The sequence below is a fragment of the Strigops habroptila genome, chromosome 6 (assembly GCF_004027225.2).
Source record: "Strigops habroptila isolate Jane chromosome 6, bStrHab1.2.pri, whole genome shotgun sequence".
In the NCBI taxonomy this organism is placed as follows: Eukaryota; Metazoa; Chordata; class Aves; order Psittaciformes; family Psittacidae; genus Strigops; species Strigops habroptila.
Genome location: NC_044282.2, coordinates 11,834,390 through 11,853,857, shown reverse-complemented (window position 1 = coordinate 11,853,857; position 19,468 = coordinate 11,834,390). Strand labels below are relative to the sequence as shown.

Sequence of the window (19,468 nt, the reverse complement as noted above, 5' to 3'; positions counted from 1 at the left end):
AACCAGCACCGGGATTCCAAACTTTGTGAAACTTGTGGGTTCTTTTCTGGCTTTATTGTAAATGCTTTGGTTTTTATAATCAGTCCACTTAACAAGGCTTTGTTTGGTTGTTTTTTATTAAGAATACCTGAAAGATCTCTTTTGGTTTTTTTTTCCCCCCTAGTCCCATGCCATGCTTCTGCTAATAACCACTGACTAGCAAACAGCTTGCCAATTAACCCTGAGAAGGTAGCCAGCAGTTTGGTAGCACTGCATGTCATCAAAAAAGTAGGGAGAATTTATTTAGGTTCAGACAATTAGCAAGGGGCTGGCAATTGCCTAAAAGCTAAGTGTTCCACAACAGCTGAGATAAATTATTTAATCAATTAAAACACCTGATTTGATATCTGTAAGTATATTTAAAGCTAGCAAACAAGCTTTAGTTGTTATGGACTAGAATAGAAAATTAGTAGGAGGAAAAAAGACTTCCAGGGATATTTTTTGTTGTTGTTGTTGTTGTTGTTGTTGTTGTTGTGTTTGGGGTTTTTTAAGCTGCTGGAGTTTGCCATTAACTAAACATAACAACAATCTAGACTTGACTTAGAGTAAGATCTAAAATGACTTTCCTTCCAAAGTGGTTAACTTTTCTAAAAGGCAAAGAGGTTGTTATTGCTAATGCTATAATTGCAATACTAACAATTGGTGGGCAGCAGCTTTTCTCTTTTTTTACATTCAGCTGTCCCTGTCATGTCGGGCAGAACCTTGTCTACGGGCTGGCTTTCCTTGGAGTTCCTGCACTTATCCTTCTGATTGTTGGCTATGCGCTGAATAACCAGACTTGGAGGCTGGTTACAGGCAAAAGGTCTCCTCTTGAGGGACAGACCACACCAAACCGATTACTGCAATGCAAACTGGTCTGCTTTGTCTTATGCAGCATCACTGGGAGAGCGCTGGTTGCTCCAGTAACGTGGCTAGCAGTTACCCTGATAAATGGTTCATATTATGTATGTGCTGTGAGTGAGTATGTCCCTGTGCATTATTATGAAGCTAATCCTAACATTACTGCTAGTGAACGTAGAAGGATATTGGCTGCATTTCCATGCAGTCAGTTAGTTCCTCCAGAGCTGACCCGGGCAAGAGATGAAGTAATTCTCCTACTCCGATACCAGTCACAAGTGAGTAACTCATGTTGCTTCTGTTGTCTGTGTCTCTCATGATAAGAACTAGAGTTAATCCAGGAGGCAAAGTGTTAGAATAAAACAGGATCAGTATCTTCTGCCTGGCATGCCAAATCTTTGTGTGTTTTGAAGCCTGCTTTGTTCCTGTAAGTGGAACTGAACTTTAGGTGCCTAAATTACTAAGTTTGGTTGTCCTGGTTGTTATCTGCTACTGGAGGATGTAGTCTTCTTTGCAAAGTATCTTGAAAAGTATGATCAAGTAAGACAAATAGAAGTTCAAAAACCAGGGAGGGTCTGAAGTTTCTTTATTCAATGATAAGAAACACATAAGGGGCCTGCAAGAGCTCCACATAAACCAAATTAAAATCTTGTTTTTTAAATCAGACTCAAGCCTTAAAGCTTACATACTGGGCAAATTGAGGGAACATCAAGTTGGTACTTCAGATCAAATTGGTTTCAAATAGGCTGTAAGCTAATATAAGCTATGAATTACATGGCTTTTTTTCTCACAGTAATAGCTGTGGAGGCAAAATCATTAACAAAATGTACAGCAGAACTTCCTTAAACTTGACCGATAGTGACTTTTTACTACATGGTTACCTTAAGTAAGCAGTGACTGGGTTTGATGGCAACAGACCCTTACCCGGCTTCTGTGCTGTTAACCTTATTAAGGAAGAACAAGTAAAGATCATCTTATGGATTTTCTGATACTCAGAATTTACCACTGCAAGTATTTTCAGCTGTAACAGATTCTTCTTTTTCTTTGTAAGGTGGCTGGCTGGCTTCTGATTGCTGTGGTAGTCATCACTGTCTTCCTGTCTTACTGCCTGGCCAGTTGCTTCTCCCCGCTCAGCTTTCTACATTTCAGATACTGGAGCAACTACGTCCATAATGAGCAGGAGCTCTTTGATGAAGCAACAGACCAGCACTCCAGGCTCTATGCCATGCAGCACGTAAGGAAGTTCTTTGGCTTTGTCCCAGGGAGTGAAAATGTAAAGGAAATACGCATCCCATCTCTCAGGGAGTGGCAAGCCATTTCTGGACTGGCCTTTCTAAAACGAGTGGATGCAGAGCACTACGACTACAGCCTCCTCCATGACTGGGCACTCAAGGAGTCTGTAAATGGGAAATACCTGAAGACTGATGAAGACCCTGTGATCAGAACACAGGTCTGAAGGCCACATCCCCACCACCACCTTGCAGATAAGCAGGACATCAGCCTGATCTGGTCTGGAACTTTCCAGTGCCTTATTGCATTGATACGTACAGTATGTGACCAAGTACATTTTGTTAATTTAGTCCTTTAACACATGCTTACAGATGCCTTTCCTGATGGTGCCTAACTCCTGTGGGATCTGATAATCCATGTCTAATTAGGGTAGGCTGTTTCAAGCTGCAGCTCCTTGCCTTTTAATATTTGTGCTAAAAGGATGTGTATTTCCTACCATTAAAAAAAAAACAACTTAAAAAATTAATAGCTAGGCCCTGATTGAATCCTAGGAGTCAGTCCATTCTATACAGAGCAAAGGCAGATATTCAGCTTTGTCTCAGTGACCCCTAGCAGAAATGCCTTATTTTTTCTCTTCTGCATTTTTCTTGTATTGTGTGAATATACTGAGCTAACCACAAGCTAAGCTTTTGCCTACAGCAGCACAGAAGCAGGGAAAACTTCAGCAGTAAAGACTGAGTCTAGATATAATGCTGAGAGAACTTTCAGTTCTGGTCACAAGCCAAAATGCCCATTGAGAAGTGCAGGATGGAGGAGTGCGACATGTATCGGCTGTATGAACACTTTACATGTGGAAAATAAAAGTTCAAATGTATTCTGGCTGAAAGCAATAGCAAGGCTGGTCTCATATTCCTTCTAGGTAGACTTGGAAGACCTCTTGGGTACTTGTGTGCTTGCCCACTATACTAATAGCAAATCTGGATGGGAAACAAATCTCACTTTGTGCTTAAGGTTTGCTTTGCCTGTGAAAAACGGGGCGGGGGGGGAAGGTGGAATCCATACCAGAGTTTTTCCTAATGCCTCCTGTGTTGCCTTGCCATGTGCACATGTACATGTGTGTGCTACAAAGTCGTATGCTAGACCATAGGATGCTACCTGCTGTTAATAAATGACCCCAGAGTACTGAAGTGGAAAAACACAATTATTTACTACATCTTAGTAGAAAATGAAGGAGCCAGAAGTAAGTTAAATTGTAGATCTTGGTAAATGTGTTTGGTCATGAAGAATTAAACTTCTAAACAAAAGCACTCTAGCAATTGCAAGTGATGTATGTGCTGAATAATGATGCATATTTTACATCACTAAAATTGTTACAAATTCCCACATATGTATTTCACGTGAGTCCTAAACTTTCATGTATGTGGTGGGTTGACCCTGGCTGCCCACTAAAGCCATTCTCTCACTCCCCTCCTCAGCTGGACTGGGGAGAGAGAATATAAGCCACAAAAGGTGTGTGGATTGAGATAAGGACAGGGAGAGATCGCTCACTGATGACTATCATGGGCGAAACAGACTCATCTTGGGAAAATTAATTTATTACCAATCAAATTGGAGTAGGAGAACAATAAATAAATAAGTCTTAAAACACTTTCCATCCACCCCTCCCTTCCCAAATTCTCTCTCTCTTCCCTCCCAGAAGTGCAGGGGGGTGGAAAATGGGAGTTGGGATCAGTTCACCATGTTTTGTCTCTGCCACTCCTTCCTCCTCATGGGGAGAACTCCTCACGCTCTTCCCCTGCTCCAGTGTGGCACTCCTTCAATGGGAGACAGTCCTCCCCCAAATCTTTCCATGCAAACCCAATAAAAGGTAATAGAACTGAGCTGTTTATATGAACTCCATAGGAAGCAAAGTATCTTGGTTAGTAAACACAATCTCTAATTCAACTTTTAAAACCCTTTGTGTTTTTTCATTTAAGATGGAACACTGTGTATCTGGAATACATGCAACTGATTTGTGCATTTGAAAGTTTGGCAAAAACCCTACATGTTGATGTCCAGATCCAGATGACAAACAACTATCTTTCTTTATTCTATGTGGGTTTGGGTTCTTTCCACTTCTTCTCTTATCTTCCAGGTGCAATATACCTGGATTTTTTTAAATTAAAATTACCACCGTAAAATGGTGCAATATTTGCAGCTAAAAGTGAGGTATCAAATTGTTTTAACTTCTTTCTAAACTAACTGACTTTCAAATTTAACTTCATGTTTTCCAGTTTTGTCCCAATTACTATTTGCCCTGTGGATTGGGGTTGTTTTGTTTGTTTGTTTGTTTTATATCACTTACAATACTGAGCGGACGTACTGGCTGTATCTGTCACTCTGAAGTCAGCCTGCCAATATACAAATAGCCTATCACCCTGTTAGTATGCATTAATCCACAGTACTAAATACAGCTGAGTATTATAGGTGATTTGGTGTATTTCCCTTCACTCCCCTGCTCCCTGAAACATGCCATGGATTAAAAGTGATGGCACAGCTTTCAAAGGAATTTGTGATTACAGTAAAATCAATGAGTTGGTACTGAACAATCTAACTGTGCCTGCTAAACCCTGAGTCATCTTACCCAAAATCAATTCAGAATTGCAGTTTGCTCACTTGAAGTGAAAATTATTCTCTTTATGTCCATTGTAAAAGTTTTCTGGAAACTCTGAGCTTGTAAAATGCATCCGAGGGAAAAGTGCTGGCCATATGCCCAGGGAACTAATGTACCTCCGAACTACTCTGTGTACCAAGCACCCGTCAGCATCTGCTCTTGTTTAACCCTCAGCAGTCTTAAATTCATCCTTGCGGGTAATCCCCAAGTATGAGGGATACCAGTACTGCTAGCCTTGATGACTTGGGTTCTGCTCATGTAACAACGCTGCTTATGCAGCAGGGACTTCTGAAATCACTGGGGACGTTTCCAGGTTAAAAGCAGGTGCTTTTAGCTCCAAGCTGTACCACCAACTGATTTTTCCAGCTATGCTGACTTCAAATTTCAGGTTAAGACCACACTCAGCTGCCTCCATGGCACCCTTATGCTGTCCCTAACGCAACGGTTTAGAATCCCCTTGAGTTTGCTAACGCCTATAAACTTTGTGAAAGAATGACAAAGAGCGAAGACCTGCCCGACAGCAACGCACTTTTTACAGCAGCTCTGAAGCCTGCCTCTTCAGGCGGTTGCCCGTGTACCTTCTGGAGTAACAGAGCCTGACTACCTCACTACTGAACCGCTGCTATTCCCACCAGGCAGGCGCTGGAAGCCCAGGGCAGGCGGGTGAACACATCGAGCCCGTTCTGCCCAAGCAGCACGCACTGGAATCCGCTGACCAGAGAGAGATCACCGCACTCGGTCGCTCTTCGTGAAGGTAGCCTAAAAGCCGCCAGGATAAGTGCCTGCACCCTCACGGGTACCTCAGCACCGCCTTCAGCCCAAAGGCATCCATCGCCGATCGAGCCGCACGGCGCGGCCACGCATGCCCAGCCGATGGCGGAGGGAAGCGCGCATGCGCGGTACCGGAGGGCGGGGGTCGCTTCGTGGTGCGGGCGGCCTATGGCCGGCGGTGGCGGGCGGCGATGACCGACTACAGCGAGGAGCAGCGGAACGAGCTGGAGGCCTTGGAGTCCATCTACCCGGACTCGTTCACGGGTGAGCCGCGGCGGGGCCCGCGCCTCGCTCCGCGGCACGCCGAGCCGGTATGAGGGAGGAGCGGGAGGCCGCGCCGGGCGACTGTCGCGCCGTGCCTGCCCGGGCTCCCTCCCTCGGGTGTCCCCCGGCCTTTGGCCGCATGGGTCGAGTGGTTTGCGGTTTGGTTTTGCTTGCTGTCCCCTTCCCGTGCCGGTCCGGGCGGCCGGCGTGTGCGGCAGCCCGGCGTGGGCACCCGTTCTGGTGTGCCGGCCCCGCTGCGGCTGGGGGAAGGATGCTCTTCGGAGAAACCTTTCAAAAGATGCGGCCCTGGGTGGGAATTGGGCTTTTGTGTCGGCCGGTTTTCCTTTCCTGTTTTGAGGTGCTTGGGGATGGTTTCGTCTGTAAGTGCCTTGCCGGTATCTGCCTTGTTCCATTGCAGATCTGTGGTGGGACAAAGGCAAGCTCTAATTCCCAGGTGCAGAATGTTTTATTGCTAAAACTTCAAGCTGATGGATATGTTAGTTCATCAGATTTTAAAGACTTCCTAGTCACCATCAAACAATTAGGCGTAGCTCCTGTGCAAGCTAATCCAAAGTGATTTATGGTGCTCAACATCCGAAGAATTTTAATCGTGACAAAATCTGTGCATTTTTTGTTTCCTTTCTGCACAATATCCACTGTGCATGAAGCCCCACAGTATCTTGGTTAGCAGTAACATCATCACACAGACATTTGCCCATTGCTTGAATCTGAAAATCTTTTAGGTTCTTCAATTTTGTGTTAAAGGTATCCGAATTGATCTTTGGTAGCTAGGGATGCTACATCACTGATACTGATGTGGAAATAATGTACTTTCATATAGCCTCTACTCTGATGCTTACTCTAAGTTACTATGTGTTCACGTAATATTGTTACGTCTAAAAGAAGAGGGAGGAAAAAGTATGGTAGTAATAGTATATTAGCAATTAGGCAAAACTCAGTTAATACTGTGAGAGCATATATACTTGAGTGGGCATAAGGACTGATACAGAGCAGTCCTTATCTGAGGATGTGGTCTGCAACCCACAGTTGTGTAGTGAGGTTTCTGGTCTGTGAAACTTTAGATCACAGGGCTTGCACTTTGAGTGTCCCTAAAGAGCCACTTGTTACCTGTCTTCTGGCTGCCTCATTCATGTAGTACATTCTTGAAGGAAAGCACTGTGTATTCACTCTTTGTTTTAAGAAGCATTTGTTACATTAAGCTGTCCTGAATATAGAAGTAGGTGCAGACATACTGTAAAAATAGTCCAGGGTTAAGAGTACACTGGATGCTCATCACGCATATCTAGCACAGTAAAGCAAATTGGCTTTGGAAGCTTTCTGCAGACATGGAGTGCGCTAACGTAAGTCATTTGATGGTAGGTAGATTTGTACTTCTTGGAAAATTAAACGTCCAAGAGAGAAAACTTTCCAAAACAGAAACTTTTTGGTATTGTTATATGGTGTCACTCAAAGAGCACTCCAAATATCACACCATGTGGAAGATAGCTGTTAATTAGAAAGTATTTGTTAATAGGGTAAAAAGGCTGTTAACACTTTATTAAGAGCTTTCTTGCTTCATTAGTCCTTCAAGAGTTCCTTGCTTCAAGTAGTTGTCTGATTCAAGCAATCTGTCTTTTTTTCCTTTTTTTCTTTAAACAGTGTTGTCAGAAAATCCAACAACTTTCACAATCACTGTGACATCTGAAGCAGGAGAAAATGGCGAAAGTAAGTTGACCATGTCTTAAACATCCATAGGAGGGTTTCTGTGTAAGCCTAGTTCTATTGCCAACAACAGGTGTACCTCCTGCAAGCACTCCTCAGAAAATGTAGTTCAAGGATTCTAGCAATCTGTGTTTAGTTTACAGAAGCACTGCTCTCTCACTAGGGCTGCTTTCTGACATGCTGAATCTCAAATGCTTTGTAAAGCTTCGTAAAGTACGGGTTGTCATCATCCATGTAGTAGCTTACAGCCATGTTGTGAGGTGATTGTTGGGGTTTTTTTCTTAGCAACTGTACGTATATCAGCTATATTGAAGAGTTGAGTATGTGTCCTGTGAATATGCAGCCCTTAAGGAACAATTCCAGAGCAAAGAGCTGTGGGTCCCAAGTCCCAGTGTATTTGTTGGGTATCAGTGGTTTCATGGGCTCGTCGTAAGCAAGCCGTGCTCCAAGTAAGTTTGAGAGGTGCTGGTCTGTATCAGAAAGAAGAAACTGGTGCCATCTCCTTCAGTTTTAAAGGAGCAAGTTCTGTTCAGAGCAAGTGTCTGTGCTGAAGAGACTGCTGGCTGCCAGAACCGTGACTCTGGAAGTAAAGGAAGAATACTCCATGGTATTCTGGCAGGATGCATGAAAGGAACTTGGTTCTCGTTTGCCTTGTTTCCATGTTATCCTGGCTCTGGGAGGCTTCAGATTGAATGTGAATGTGTTCTCTTTAGGTGGTTCTCTGCTTGATAACTTATGCTGGGCGTCGTCCTTGCATATGGTTTATGTGGAGCCCTGGTACCCAACACAGAGGTTGATACTCCAGTCAGGCACACAGAATTTAAAGCATTAATATGTTGAGATTCTCTCTAGGTCTCTTGTTAGGACTCTTCCTCATTTTTTCCGGCTTTAAGTGGAATATGAGGGGAAAGAAAGATTACTGTTCTAGTACCTACCGTTCCACAGAACGTTTTTCAGTCTTAAGAAAGACCTTTCAGACATTAATAGCCTGTAGTAGCTGTATGAGGGTAAACTTCATCTTAATTTCTCAGAACTCTTGCATTGTGTTTAAATCTGTTCATATAGTTTTAACATCTCTGTAAGACGACTGTTCCTTTAAGACAAGAATATTTTACATTTAAAGATACTTAAGCTGCTAATGCAATAGAAAAATACACAATTGAAAGTATGTAGGATTATCACCTTAAGAATGTGATTTTTTTACCTTGTAGCTGTCCAAACAACCCTTAAATTTACCTATAGAGAAAAATATCCTGATGAAACTCCACTGTATGAAATAGTCTCACAGGAGAATCTTGACGATAATGATGTCACAGACATAATAAAACTACTAGAACAACAGGTAAGGAAAATGGAATATCTCAGTTCAGCTTGGTAATGCTGAACACTTTAGCCTGACTTTCTCTCACAAATTAGTTGTTTCCTGAGGTATGTGCTACTGATTTAAAACCTGTTCTTTACTGTAAGGACTGACTTTGAGGTTTGAGCTTGGTAAACGACATTATTGAGGTAAATTATTTTAACAGGGTAATATATAGGGCTAATTCAGTGTCTACAGGTGTGATAATGAAATGGAAATGCTCTAAGGCTTTCCCTCCTCTGCAGTTCTAGCTTAAGGTGAATTTGTTTAACTGCATATGTGTGTGTGTATATATATATATTTGTATTTGTAGTAAAAAAAGGAAACACTTCTTTGGTTTCAGTAATCCTTGACAAGTCATCCCTGCATTAAAATTTCCATAATATGTTCAGTAAGTATTCTTACTTTCTGGTTTAATTCTTACAACCTTCCTTCCATCAACTGATGGTTTTGGTTTGTTGGGTTTGTTTTTTGTTTTTTGTTTTTTGCTAGGTAGCTGTCCTGCTTCAAAGGGTCATGTAATGGGATTAAAGAATAAACAAGCTGTTGCAGGAGAGGAGAGGTTCTGAGTGACTAATGTCTCTTATGATTTGTGATATTCAAATCTTGGAGTTGTATTCCTACTACAGGTTTTTTTTTATTAGTGAAAAAGTGTTCCAGATGCCTATAATAGGTTGATAACCTGAACACAGGTGTTCATCAGTGGTGTTTTACTTCAGACCCATTTGGGGTTAACTTTAACTGGATTAATTGGCCAAGCGACTGGAGTTTTACAGTGAGCTTTTGAGGCTGGTGCTGAGTGTCTCAGCTGTGTTATCTGCATTTGCACAGCATACTGCTTTCTAAACACGCGTTCAGCTGCTGCAGGCTTGAGGTTCTCCTGTTTGAAGTTGCCTTCTTTGTGTTGTAGGTAGAAGAGAATTTAGGAATGGTAATGATCTTCACTCTAGTCTCAGCAGTACAGGAGAAATTAAATGAAATAGTGGATCAAATAAAAACACGAAGAGAAGAGGAAAAGAAACAGAAAGAAAGAGAAGCAGAAGAAGAAGAGAAAGTATGTAAAATAATGTTTTCACCTAAAAATTTCCTGCTTTTTTTGAATGTGGGTTTTGATGCAGGAGCAGTTCTCAGTTGCAGTGGGAGAGGAATATCAATCAAAGTTGATATAATTAAAACTTAAGGACTGAAAGATTCTTTAGTGCACTTAAGTTATCCCTTCTCCCCCATTTGCTAAAGCAGTCTTTTTGGAGATGTACTGAATGTTCACAATTCCTTCTAGCATTACTCTCTAAAGGAGGGATTTTTCCCAAATGAAATCAAAGTTGCTGTAGCCAGTTTTTTGAAGAGGCAAGAGGGGATGTGGAACAATAAAAGCTAGAATATGGCATGCTGCATACAGGCAGCATGGTCTGAGAAAGTCTCTCTTCCTTGGTAGACTGAGTGGGTAGGGTGGAAATGGGACCAGTCTTCAAGACTGGTTTGTCCTCCTTGCACATGTCCTTTCTACTAGCCACAGTGGAATAGTTTTTCCATTCATGGAATGTGCTGTGGTAAGTCCAGCTACTGAGTCTTCACTTTCTTCTTCAGAAATAGCTAGAGAGAGGGTGATAAGACTTGGAAGGTTCAGTATTTCTGAAAATGACAGAAAAATAGCTGGAAAAAAAAGAGAATACATTTTTCTTCTGTCTCAACAACATAGAAGGGTCCGTATATTTTAATGGAAAGTACTTCGGTGTAAATTACACTTAAGAGTTGATAAAAAATGCTGCTTACTTATGGATAACCTGTATTAGTGGTATGTTGCTAACTGTGGCACTGTAGGTCCAAAAGTAGTACGCAGGGGTTTTTCCATGAAAATTTCCACCTCACTACAGCTCTCTGAAGGGAGAGTCCTATGACAAAAACCAGTAAGAACGTGTTCTTTGTGCATTCTCGGGGTTAAGATTAATTTCTCAGAATACTTCACAGCAAGCAGTGCTTCTGCAATGTTGTAATTTAAATAACTAAGAGAATGCTCATCTTCATTCACAGCTTTGCAAGTTGTGTTTGCAGCCTTGTTTTCTGTTTGGTTTATTTTTCAGCAACGTTTTCATGGCACTCCTGTTACCATTGAGAATTTCCTAAACTGGAAAGCAAAGTTTGATGCAGAACTCCTAGAAATAAAAAGGAAAAAAATGAAAGAAGAGGAACAAGCGGGCAAAAATAAATTAAGTGGTATGATTTTTAACTGTTCCTGAACTTTTTGCAGTGTTACTAGAATATAATGACAAGCCTAGAAGTAATTTTTACACGGAAAGATGATGATAGTAAATAAACTCTTAATGCAGTATTTGACTATTGTCCTCCATGTCACATGAAGCCTTTCTGAGTGCTGATTTTGGACTAAACAAAAAGCCAGTAGATTTAGGATTTATGCTGAACTCATTAAGGTTCCCAAAGTGTGTGTTTAAGCTGCTTTGGTTTTATGCCAGACAGTATATACCACTTGGAGCTGCTACTGACAAGCATTGTTCTGGCAGAAATAGCTGGGGTTTGTTAAGCAACAAGAAGAATCTGCATCAGTTTTGTGACTTGGCCTTTATTGCACTGAATTGTACACTGACTGCAGATTATTCAGATGCATCTAGTTTAGGATGCTGTTGATGGACTGAAGCAACACAGAGGCTGGCTGCTGCATGTGACAAGCTTATGATGGCTCTGATACTTAGAGAATATAGCAGTGGTTTCAGGCTCTGTGTTTTGGAGATCACAGTTTGTCCAGCAGAAAGCAAACTCTGTAGCTAGTGGGAAAAAATGTGGAGGAAATTACTGTTATTAGGAGAACCTGTAGGTAAGAATTAAATCTCAGGCATCCTCCTCCGCACCCTCCACAGTTTAGCTTTGGACTAGTTCTCCTGTGATGTTGCATTTACTTTTTAACCTGATTACCAAAGAAAACGTGGCCATTGTCCTCATGCTGTATCACTGTTATCTTTTCTTCTCCCTTCAGAAAACTTTTGAATCTTCTGGCTAGTTGTGATGAAATTTGACAGATGGAATTTAATGGTAGTAAGTTTCATGAAAAGCTGTACAGGGCAGGGGCGCGCATGATTCCCCTTTGAAGGGAATGCATTTGGGAATCTGCAGAGATGAGAGAGTAGAAATCAGGGTTCTTCTAGTTTTCCTGTTCTTAAAGATATTGTTAGTGTACTGTGTCTGTTTTCCTCTGTACACGCCTAGCTTATAGAAACTCCCCTTTACAAAACTAAACCCAGGCTTATTCTTAGATGTCAAGAGCATAACCCCGGTAGAAGTAAAAGGTGTCTTAAAAGTTTTACTGTGAACACTAGGCAGTCTTGTTGGCAGAAGCCTGCATAAGCAATGCAAATATAGATGGAAGATGAGTGGTTTATGTAGAAAAAGTCCTGAGCTTTTCTTCCCCTACCTCTAATTAGAAACGCTTTGCTTTGCCTTGTGTGACATTTCCTTCACAGATGTGTGTGTAGGAGCTGGTGTCTTGTTTATGGATCCAAGTTGCTTGTTGAGGATATATGGATAAAGATGGAGGAGGCAGCTAATTTCCTTTCCAATTCCCACAGAGTCTTTCTTGTGGAATGCAAGATGAGGACTAAAGCAGTAAGGACTGAGTACAGGCTGTAGGGCAGTATCCCCTCCAATCCCCATTGTTAAAGCCTTAGTTACATTAAAGTGACTGTAAGAAACAGTGACCCATTTCACATGTAAGAGGAGAAGCCTTTGGCATGGAAGAATCCTAGATGAATAGTCAAAATATCATAATGGGGAACTTACAGAAATGAGCAGCTTAAAAAAAAGATGACTGCTTGAATTGCTTAAGTTGAAAAGCCTAAAATACATGTGCTAACTGTTGTTGCCTTAGTTGATAGTTATTTCAGAATTTTACTTGCTTATATATTATTTTTTTCTTTTATTTGTAGGTAAACAGCTGTTCGAAATGGATCACAACCTTGACACCTCTGACATCCAGTTTTTGGAGGAAGGTAAATTTCTGTTTGTTTCCACAACTGAAAGACAGTGGCTTAAAATAGGTCAAAATTCCTAAGCAAAATCTTTATTTCTGACTTAACATCTTACTTCAGTATTACTTTTACATTGGAACAACCTCCTAAGAAGTAGTTTTGCAGATTGAACAGAAGTGATTTTAACTTCTTTCAAAAAGAAACAAACCATTTTCAAGATGCGGAAAGTGTATTCGTTTGTGGTTTTGAGCTTGAGTTGATCTTATTTCTGTTGCTTCTATTCAAGTGTTTAGATTGGAAGCAAAATCAAAAATAAGCAAAGCAAACCAAAACAAAATAAACCACAACCAAACCCTGCTTTTTCTCTTTTTCCTAATATCCAGTCTTCTTACTCTCAGTCTTAAGCACAGATCTTAAAGTTCTGTCTCCTCTCTGAACCTCAATGTCAATAGAAAACATATTGCTGATCAATTTGCTTCTGTGCAGCCCAGTTGTTCTTCATGCAGATTTGTCTATTATCTTACTGGGAATATCTGCCCTGGTGCCAGCTGAAAAATTTTGTAAGCCTATGCCAAAAGATGTTAAACTTGGAAAATCTGTTGGAGATAAATAAATCTACTTACAGTCACATATCTGTTTAATTTTCTGTACTGCATCTTAGTATCTTAGTTTAGAAGTCTGATTTTTGAGTTAATTCTTAATACAATTCTTTAATGTAGCTGCATTATCTAATGCAGAAGAGAGTCAAGAATTTTGTCTGCAAGTAGCTGCTTTTTTTTGTTAAAAATTGTTTATGAACGTCAGACATCAGTGAGGATAAATTTGAAATGGCAGTAATGGGGGAGTTGAGTCTCTTTTACTTAGCATAACTTAACCTTGTTTTCCTTCAAAATGCGTAAAGTGAAGAAGGGTTGTTGATGGAACAAGGGAGGAACAGATCTCTCTATTTGGGCTCTTTGCCCAAATGTCGAAGTTAATGTGTTAACTTTTAATCCTGTTGCTATCGGTGATTAAAAACCCCTGTTCTTATTACTGTTTATGTTATATCATAAATACAACAGTTTACTAACTGCAGTTTAATATTACGGCACCATGTAATAAGTAATACTAATTTTCACAGCTTAAATAGGGTAATGGCATTATCTTTTAGATGGAAACTGTTATAAAGGCTCTTTCAAATCCAGTGAAAAAATAGAACCTTACCCAGTGGCCAGAAGATGTCGCTGCTGATGCACATAAATAAAACAGCGGTTATACGTAGGTCAGCATCATCTCTTTCAGAAGAAAATGTGAAAACATGCAAAGCTTCATCTTGTTTTTAAAATTTAAATCTGAAAGCAAATGAATGTAGGTAGGCATATAAACGGTGTGCAAAGTTGGGTTTTTTTATAAACCCTATGTTGTTTCTGTAGCTATGATAGTTGTACCTATTCCAGCTGTGAGTTCCTAAGCTCCTACTTTCACAGTATCTCTGCTTCTGGGAATTGTAAATGTTAATTTCATTCTTCCAATGGATTCTGAGGTCCTGTGTGACATTTCTGTTGTCTGAGTTTTGGTATGAGGGATAAAGCTTCGCTTTAGCTGTAAAGAGATAAAATGTGCCGTTTCCTTTTCCATATCTATTTGATACATAAAAGCCCAAGTGAGTTAACAGCTACTGACATTGAAGTCTGAGTATGAAAAACTGTTGTGTATTTTGTTGTTGAGGTACTGTTTTCCTACTTGCATTAAAATAAATTATTTTTCTGTTCTTTGCAGCTGGAAACAGCGTGGAGGTTGATGAATCTTTATTCCAGGAAATGGATGATCTAGAGTTGGAGGATGAAGAGGATGACCCTGACTACAACCCTGTTAATCTAGATAGTGATTAGACTTTTCTGAACTGGCTCTGTCATCAGTACGGACATACGTAAGGAGAGAGGGGAAGGCAGGAAAACCACAGCATCTGTGGATTTAGTAATGCGTATCGGTTTTCTTTTTGTTTTCTTTTTTCCAAAGAAAAAAACCAAAATATTTTAAATCCAGAAGAACGGTCTTCTGATGACTCTCATCGGAAATAAATTTATTGTAATATTTCAAATGAAAAATTTGAGGGACATTGACCTGTCTGAAAATACTATTCTATTTTCTCATATCTTCCCACTTCTGTAATTACCCTTTGAAGAGATTTGACAACGAACAAGATGGAAAGATGTTATAGCAAGCACTAAACGCACCTGCGTCTGAAGGCTGAGCAGCTGTTCTGCTATCTTCCACCTGGGATATACATGGGCAGCTTTGATGAATAAAAGGGATCACATACTATGCAGGTTTGTTTTTGGTTTTTTTTTAATTTGGTGATTTTTTTTTTCTTTGTGGAATTTTATAACACTTCAAGTCAGTTCTGGTGCCCTAATCTATCAGCTGTAGCTAGGCAGCACTAGTCACCGTTTAATAAGGCATAGCCTTATTAAAGTTTAGTGGAAACCATTTCCATACTACTAGAGTAAAATCTTTTGCCATAGTTGAGGATAATAGTTTCAAAATGAGAAGTTTAAATCTGTAGGGGGAAAAAAAATATCAGAATGAGATTAAGTCCTCTTAAAAAGTTTGGGGATTTTTGAACTTATGCATCAATGAACTTCATGGTGGGAGGGAAATGCCTTAGGAAAGTTGATTTGCTTTTGGCAACAGACTGTGTTAAAACACTTGTTAGTGGAGTGCAGATTATGGTACCAGGATTTATGGAGTGCTTATAGGTTTGAATGCAATGAGTGTTTTAGAAGCATCTTGTTGGCAACCTATAAAGGTTAGCATAATGTACAGTAAAGGTACTAATCAATTCATGAATGTTAACCATCCTGCCGAGTTGCTTATGGAGCTAATAGCTTGGTGTTAGACGACTCCTCCCTTCCCACCTCCAAAAAAACCCCCAAACACTGCGAGAAGTGTGGTGTTTAAACATGCTGTGTTTGAGACTGCATCAGCTAGAAGGATCATGGCATGGATGAGGGTTTCAGAAGACAGCTTTCCATATAGAGAATGACCAGGCACCTCAATGATTAAACACTGTGCGCTGAATTTTAAAACACTGTTAGTAGACTGCCTTAACTATGCCAGCTTCAACCATTGAAGAGGGTTGCACTAAAGTATCACAGTGCTTAGGGGAATAATAAATCCATGGACTTTAATATTTGAAAATTCCATATTCAAAACAATAAATTTAATTCTGGAAATAATGGTGTATAAGATCCTCTGCTCATACCGCTCAAGAACACCCATTTCGCATGATCTCCTTTAACATGTTTCAGTAGTCTTTTCTCTTTGTATTCTAGTAGAGAGAAATAAATGTTCAAGTACCCTGTAAATACTTTTATAAATTAACCATGTGCCTTTGTTCCTACTGTCCTCTATTTGATCTTTTAAATTTCGGCTATGAAGAACTCTAGACAAGCATCTAGATTTCAGTGATAATGAATGTTTCAAAGCAATAAGCAGGATCTGTGTTCCAGCAGAGTTACCAAATATATTAAAATGTGAGCTAATGCGGTATTAAATCTGACTTTTCCAAAGATACGGTTGATTTGAAAGCTTCATAGTGACTACATCCAGCTTCCTGTGTAATTGCTAGAATGCTGTAAAATGCTCTTCAGCACTGAAATGAATTTACTTCTGGTATGTCTCAATTCAGCTGCATAAAAGACATTCAACTCCTAAGGCTGCTTTCCATTTTCACCTATGTACATTTAAAACTGGCATTTTTTTATAAAAAGGGTAAATTAGTTCTCTTTATATCTGGACTGAATCCAAGAATGCTGTGTTGTCTGTGCAAAATGTGATAATCTGAGAAAATTTTCTGAATGGGTCATGGACAAGAATCATTGATGTAAGAAAGAAAGTTTCTTGTTAATGGTATTTCTAGATTAATGAGATTTTTCTAGTCTGTTTTCACACTAACAAACATATTTATTGGGTTTCATGCAGAGGATGTATAGCTTAAAATGTTAAAATTATGTCAAACAAGTTAAAATCTGAAAATGTGTTTTCACTGTTACATCTTGTATTTCAAAGCAGAGGAGATAAGAAGGGTTGAAGCAACAAAAAAAAAAAATGGATAAACTCCATTCGTACAAGTCTTTGGAACAAGTTTCAATGACTGAATCTGAACTTCAGATTTGTTTAGCTTTGTTAGCAATTAACATCTGTGAAATAAAAGTGAATTTGACTGAGGGCAAGCTTGGCTACATTTGTGTGTTTTGGTTTGCTGCAACAGACCGAGGTAAGGGTTTTTTGGTGAAAGTTTAGGTGAAATGTTTAAAGTTTACTTACGCACTTTGGATTAGATTGGAGTCTAATTTGCATTAATCCAGTAAAATTACATTTATAATCTTTGATGGAATGCTAGTAATTCAAAATCACAGTGCTGACAACTTTTTTCTGCTTTTAACTCCCTGAGTCCAAAGCATACCCTAGGGAGACTGTTTCAAGTTGCAACACTGTACTACGAGCAGAGCTTAGTTTTTGATCATGCTGAACTTTTTGAATAGTTGGTGCCTGAACTCTTTAATAAAGAGGATGGTGCCCACCATGTCAAGATGCTGTAGGAATACAATCTCAGGCATGCTGCAAAGCCTAAGATTTTACATCCAAAGTGAGATTGCATTATGATCTGCTTTAAATCAAACAAAACTTTAGGGTTATGTGCCTGTTTTTGCTTTTTCCTTCCCTCCGGGTCTCTGGTCCCCTTGTGGGAAGTTCAAACTCAAGAGGTCAGGGGATGCAGTGGTTACATAAGCCATGTAATTGGAGGGGAGGGGGTGTGTGTGCAGAGCATTGTAACTTATTATCTTGGTATTGGGGATGCAAAGTTCCAAAAGGAAAGATGAGTTGGCTGTACCATTGAATGACATGGAAACATTCTTGCAGGCTAATCGTAGGAGGTTGCCTTTGTCTGATACAAGCAGCTAATTGTACACTGCATGAAGTAATTCTGTCCAGGAAAAAAGTAAAATGTATCGGGAGGCTAAAATAGGTGGATTGAAAATAAGGAAGAGCTGGTCCCTTAGGATCAGTGAAAGAAGCAAACATGTTAACTGGAAGGATATTTTACATTTAAAAAAATTTCTGGGAAAGCCAAGATTAGTTACTTTTTGTGAAATCAAAATGATTATTTGGAATGTTTTTTTAAATTAGGCATCATATCCTGCTATGCCTGGTTGTAGGACATTGATTCCATAGCAATCAAAAGCGGTCAGCCGCCACAGTTTGATCATGTAGGAAGCAAGGATCAGGGTCTAAAACTCACCTTCCCCTCCACTAAAGTGCATTTGGTCACTTTCAGGGCTGGAGGGTGCAATAAAATCCACTGTCATATAGCCCAAGAGAACAATTAGCATGTGTTAAGACTGTTTCTGTGAAAAAAACCTAGGGGTCACCCAAATACACATTTTTCACTGGAACCTTCAATTAGAAACACTTATAAAGCAATGTGAATTAAACACTAGAATTACTAGAATATTACTAGCATACTAGAAGTAGATGGGTGACTTGAATAACATTCATCTTATAGTCTCTGTAAGTTAATATCATTGTATATAAAAAAAGTATTTGGACAAATTATATGTAAGGTAAATTGAATATAAATAGACAACAAAAAAAAAAAAAAGTGAAACGTTTTGTCCCCCAAATTTGAATTTACAGAGAGTTTTGACTTTGTTCCCAAGGAGAAATGAACACATTTTCAAAATCAGGGTAGAACAGTTACAGCTTCTGGCAAACTCAAGTGGCAATTATCACAATAATCACCAGAGGCTTTTCTGAGAGTTAGCAAAAGTTAGTAAAGAATAAACTGCATCAGCACTTGGTATGTAGCAGACTCAGAATGCCTTTCAGTCATCAGTTTGTGCCCTGTGCTTTGCACTGTTTTTGGAAAATGCAGCTTGCAGCTGAACACAGGCGGCTAGGAGCCCCAGCACTGACAAGTCTCTGTGATTTAACTCCCAATTACAAAAGCGTACTACTTTGCTTGCCCTGCCTGCTAGGAAGTCGATCAAAGTCCACCTTGGAATTTCAGGAACACACTGTCAGTTTCTTCACCCCTCAGTTAACCAAATATTCAGGGTCTCGGGAATAGATCCAACCAGGATCCTACTGTCTCTCTGAGGCAACTATTTGCAAAGAAAGATGATAAAAAGTTCAGCTTCTGTGAATCCAGTCTGACAATAAGAGGCAACAGTTAATGTAGTTAGCATCGAGCCAAAATGCACTCATTCTCTCTCAGTGCAAACTTTTGGTAGCAATGGAAGGTAAGTCCTGGGTCATCTTCAGGTTGTGTTGATGTTTTGTTACCCTACTGCTTTCTTTCCAGTGGTGCCCAGCTAATGTCTGAAAGTTACCTCACTACCGTGCCCCAACTGCAATGCCCTGAAAGGGCTATTACTTATACCATGATTACCTTGGGTGGTTGGACCTTTACATGGCATTCCTGGGGTCAAACTGAAACAAGTGAGACACCAGGAACTGGACCTTAATAAATGTGTAATTAGGCCTCTGTTGTCTGACACTCCCAAAGCACTTGTCAAAAAAACCAAAAACAAACCACCAAAACAAAAGAAACAAACAAAAAACACAACAAAA

General features: G+C 40.0%; 2 protein-coding genes across 4 annotated transcripts; both read left to right on the top strand.

The window, feature by feature from the left end:
- Positions 1–596: 596 nt before the first annotated feature.
- On the top strand, positions 597–2,332 carry CALHM4 (calcium homeostasis modulator family member 4). The gene is made up of 2 exons (XM_030489098.1): positions 597–1,154; positions 1,928–2,332. The coding sequence occupies exons 1-2, from the start codon at positions 597–599 to the stop codon at positions 2,330–2,332; spliced, it is 963 nt and encodes a 320-aa protein (XP_030344958.1).
- A 3,266-nt stretch (positions 2,333–5,598) lies between these two features.
- RWDD1 (RWD domain containing 1) lies at positions 5,599–17,067 on the top strand. Of its 3 annotated transcripts, none has more exons than XM_030489094.1 (7): positions 5,599–5,794; positions 7,454–7,519; positions 8,728–8,858; positions 9,787–9,930; positions 10,958–11,090; positions 12,812–12,874; positions 14,612–17,067. In XM_030489094.1, the coding sequence occupies exons 1-7, from the start codon at positions 5,722–5,724 to the stop codon at positions 14,722–14,724; spliced, it is 723 nt and encodes a 240-aa protein (XP_030344954.1). In that variant the 5' UTR covers positions 5,599–5,721; the 3' UTR covers positions 14,725–17,067. The 3 variants fall into 3 exon arrangements, with proteins under 3 accessions (XP_030344954.1, XP_030344956.1, XP_030344957.1); XM_030489096.1 differs by having other exon boundaries at positions 5,618–5,794; positions 12,812–12,870; XM_030489097.1 differs by having other exon boundaries at positions 5,639–5,841.
- Positions 17,068–19,468: the final 2,401 nt, after the last annotated feature.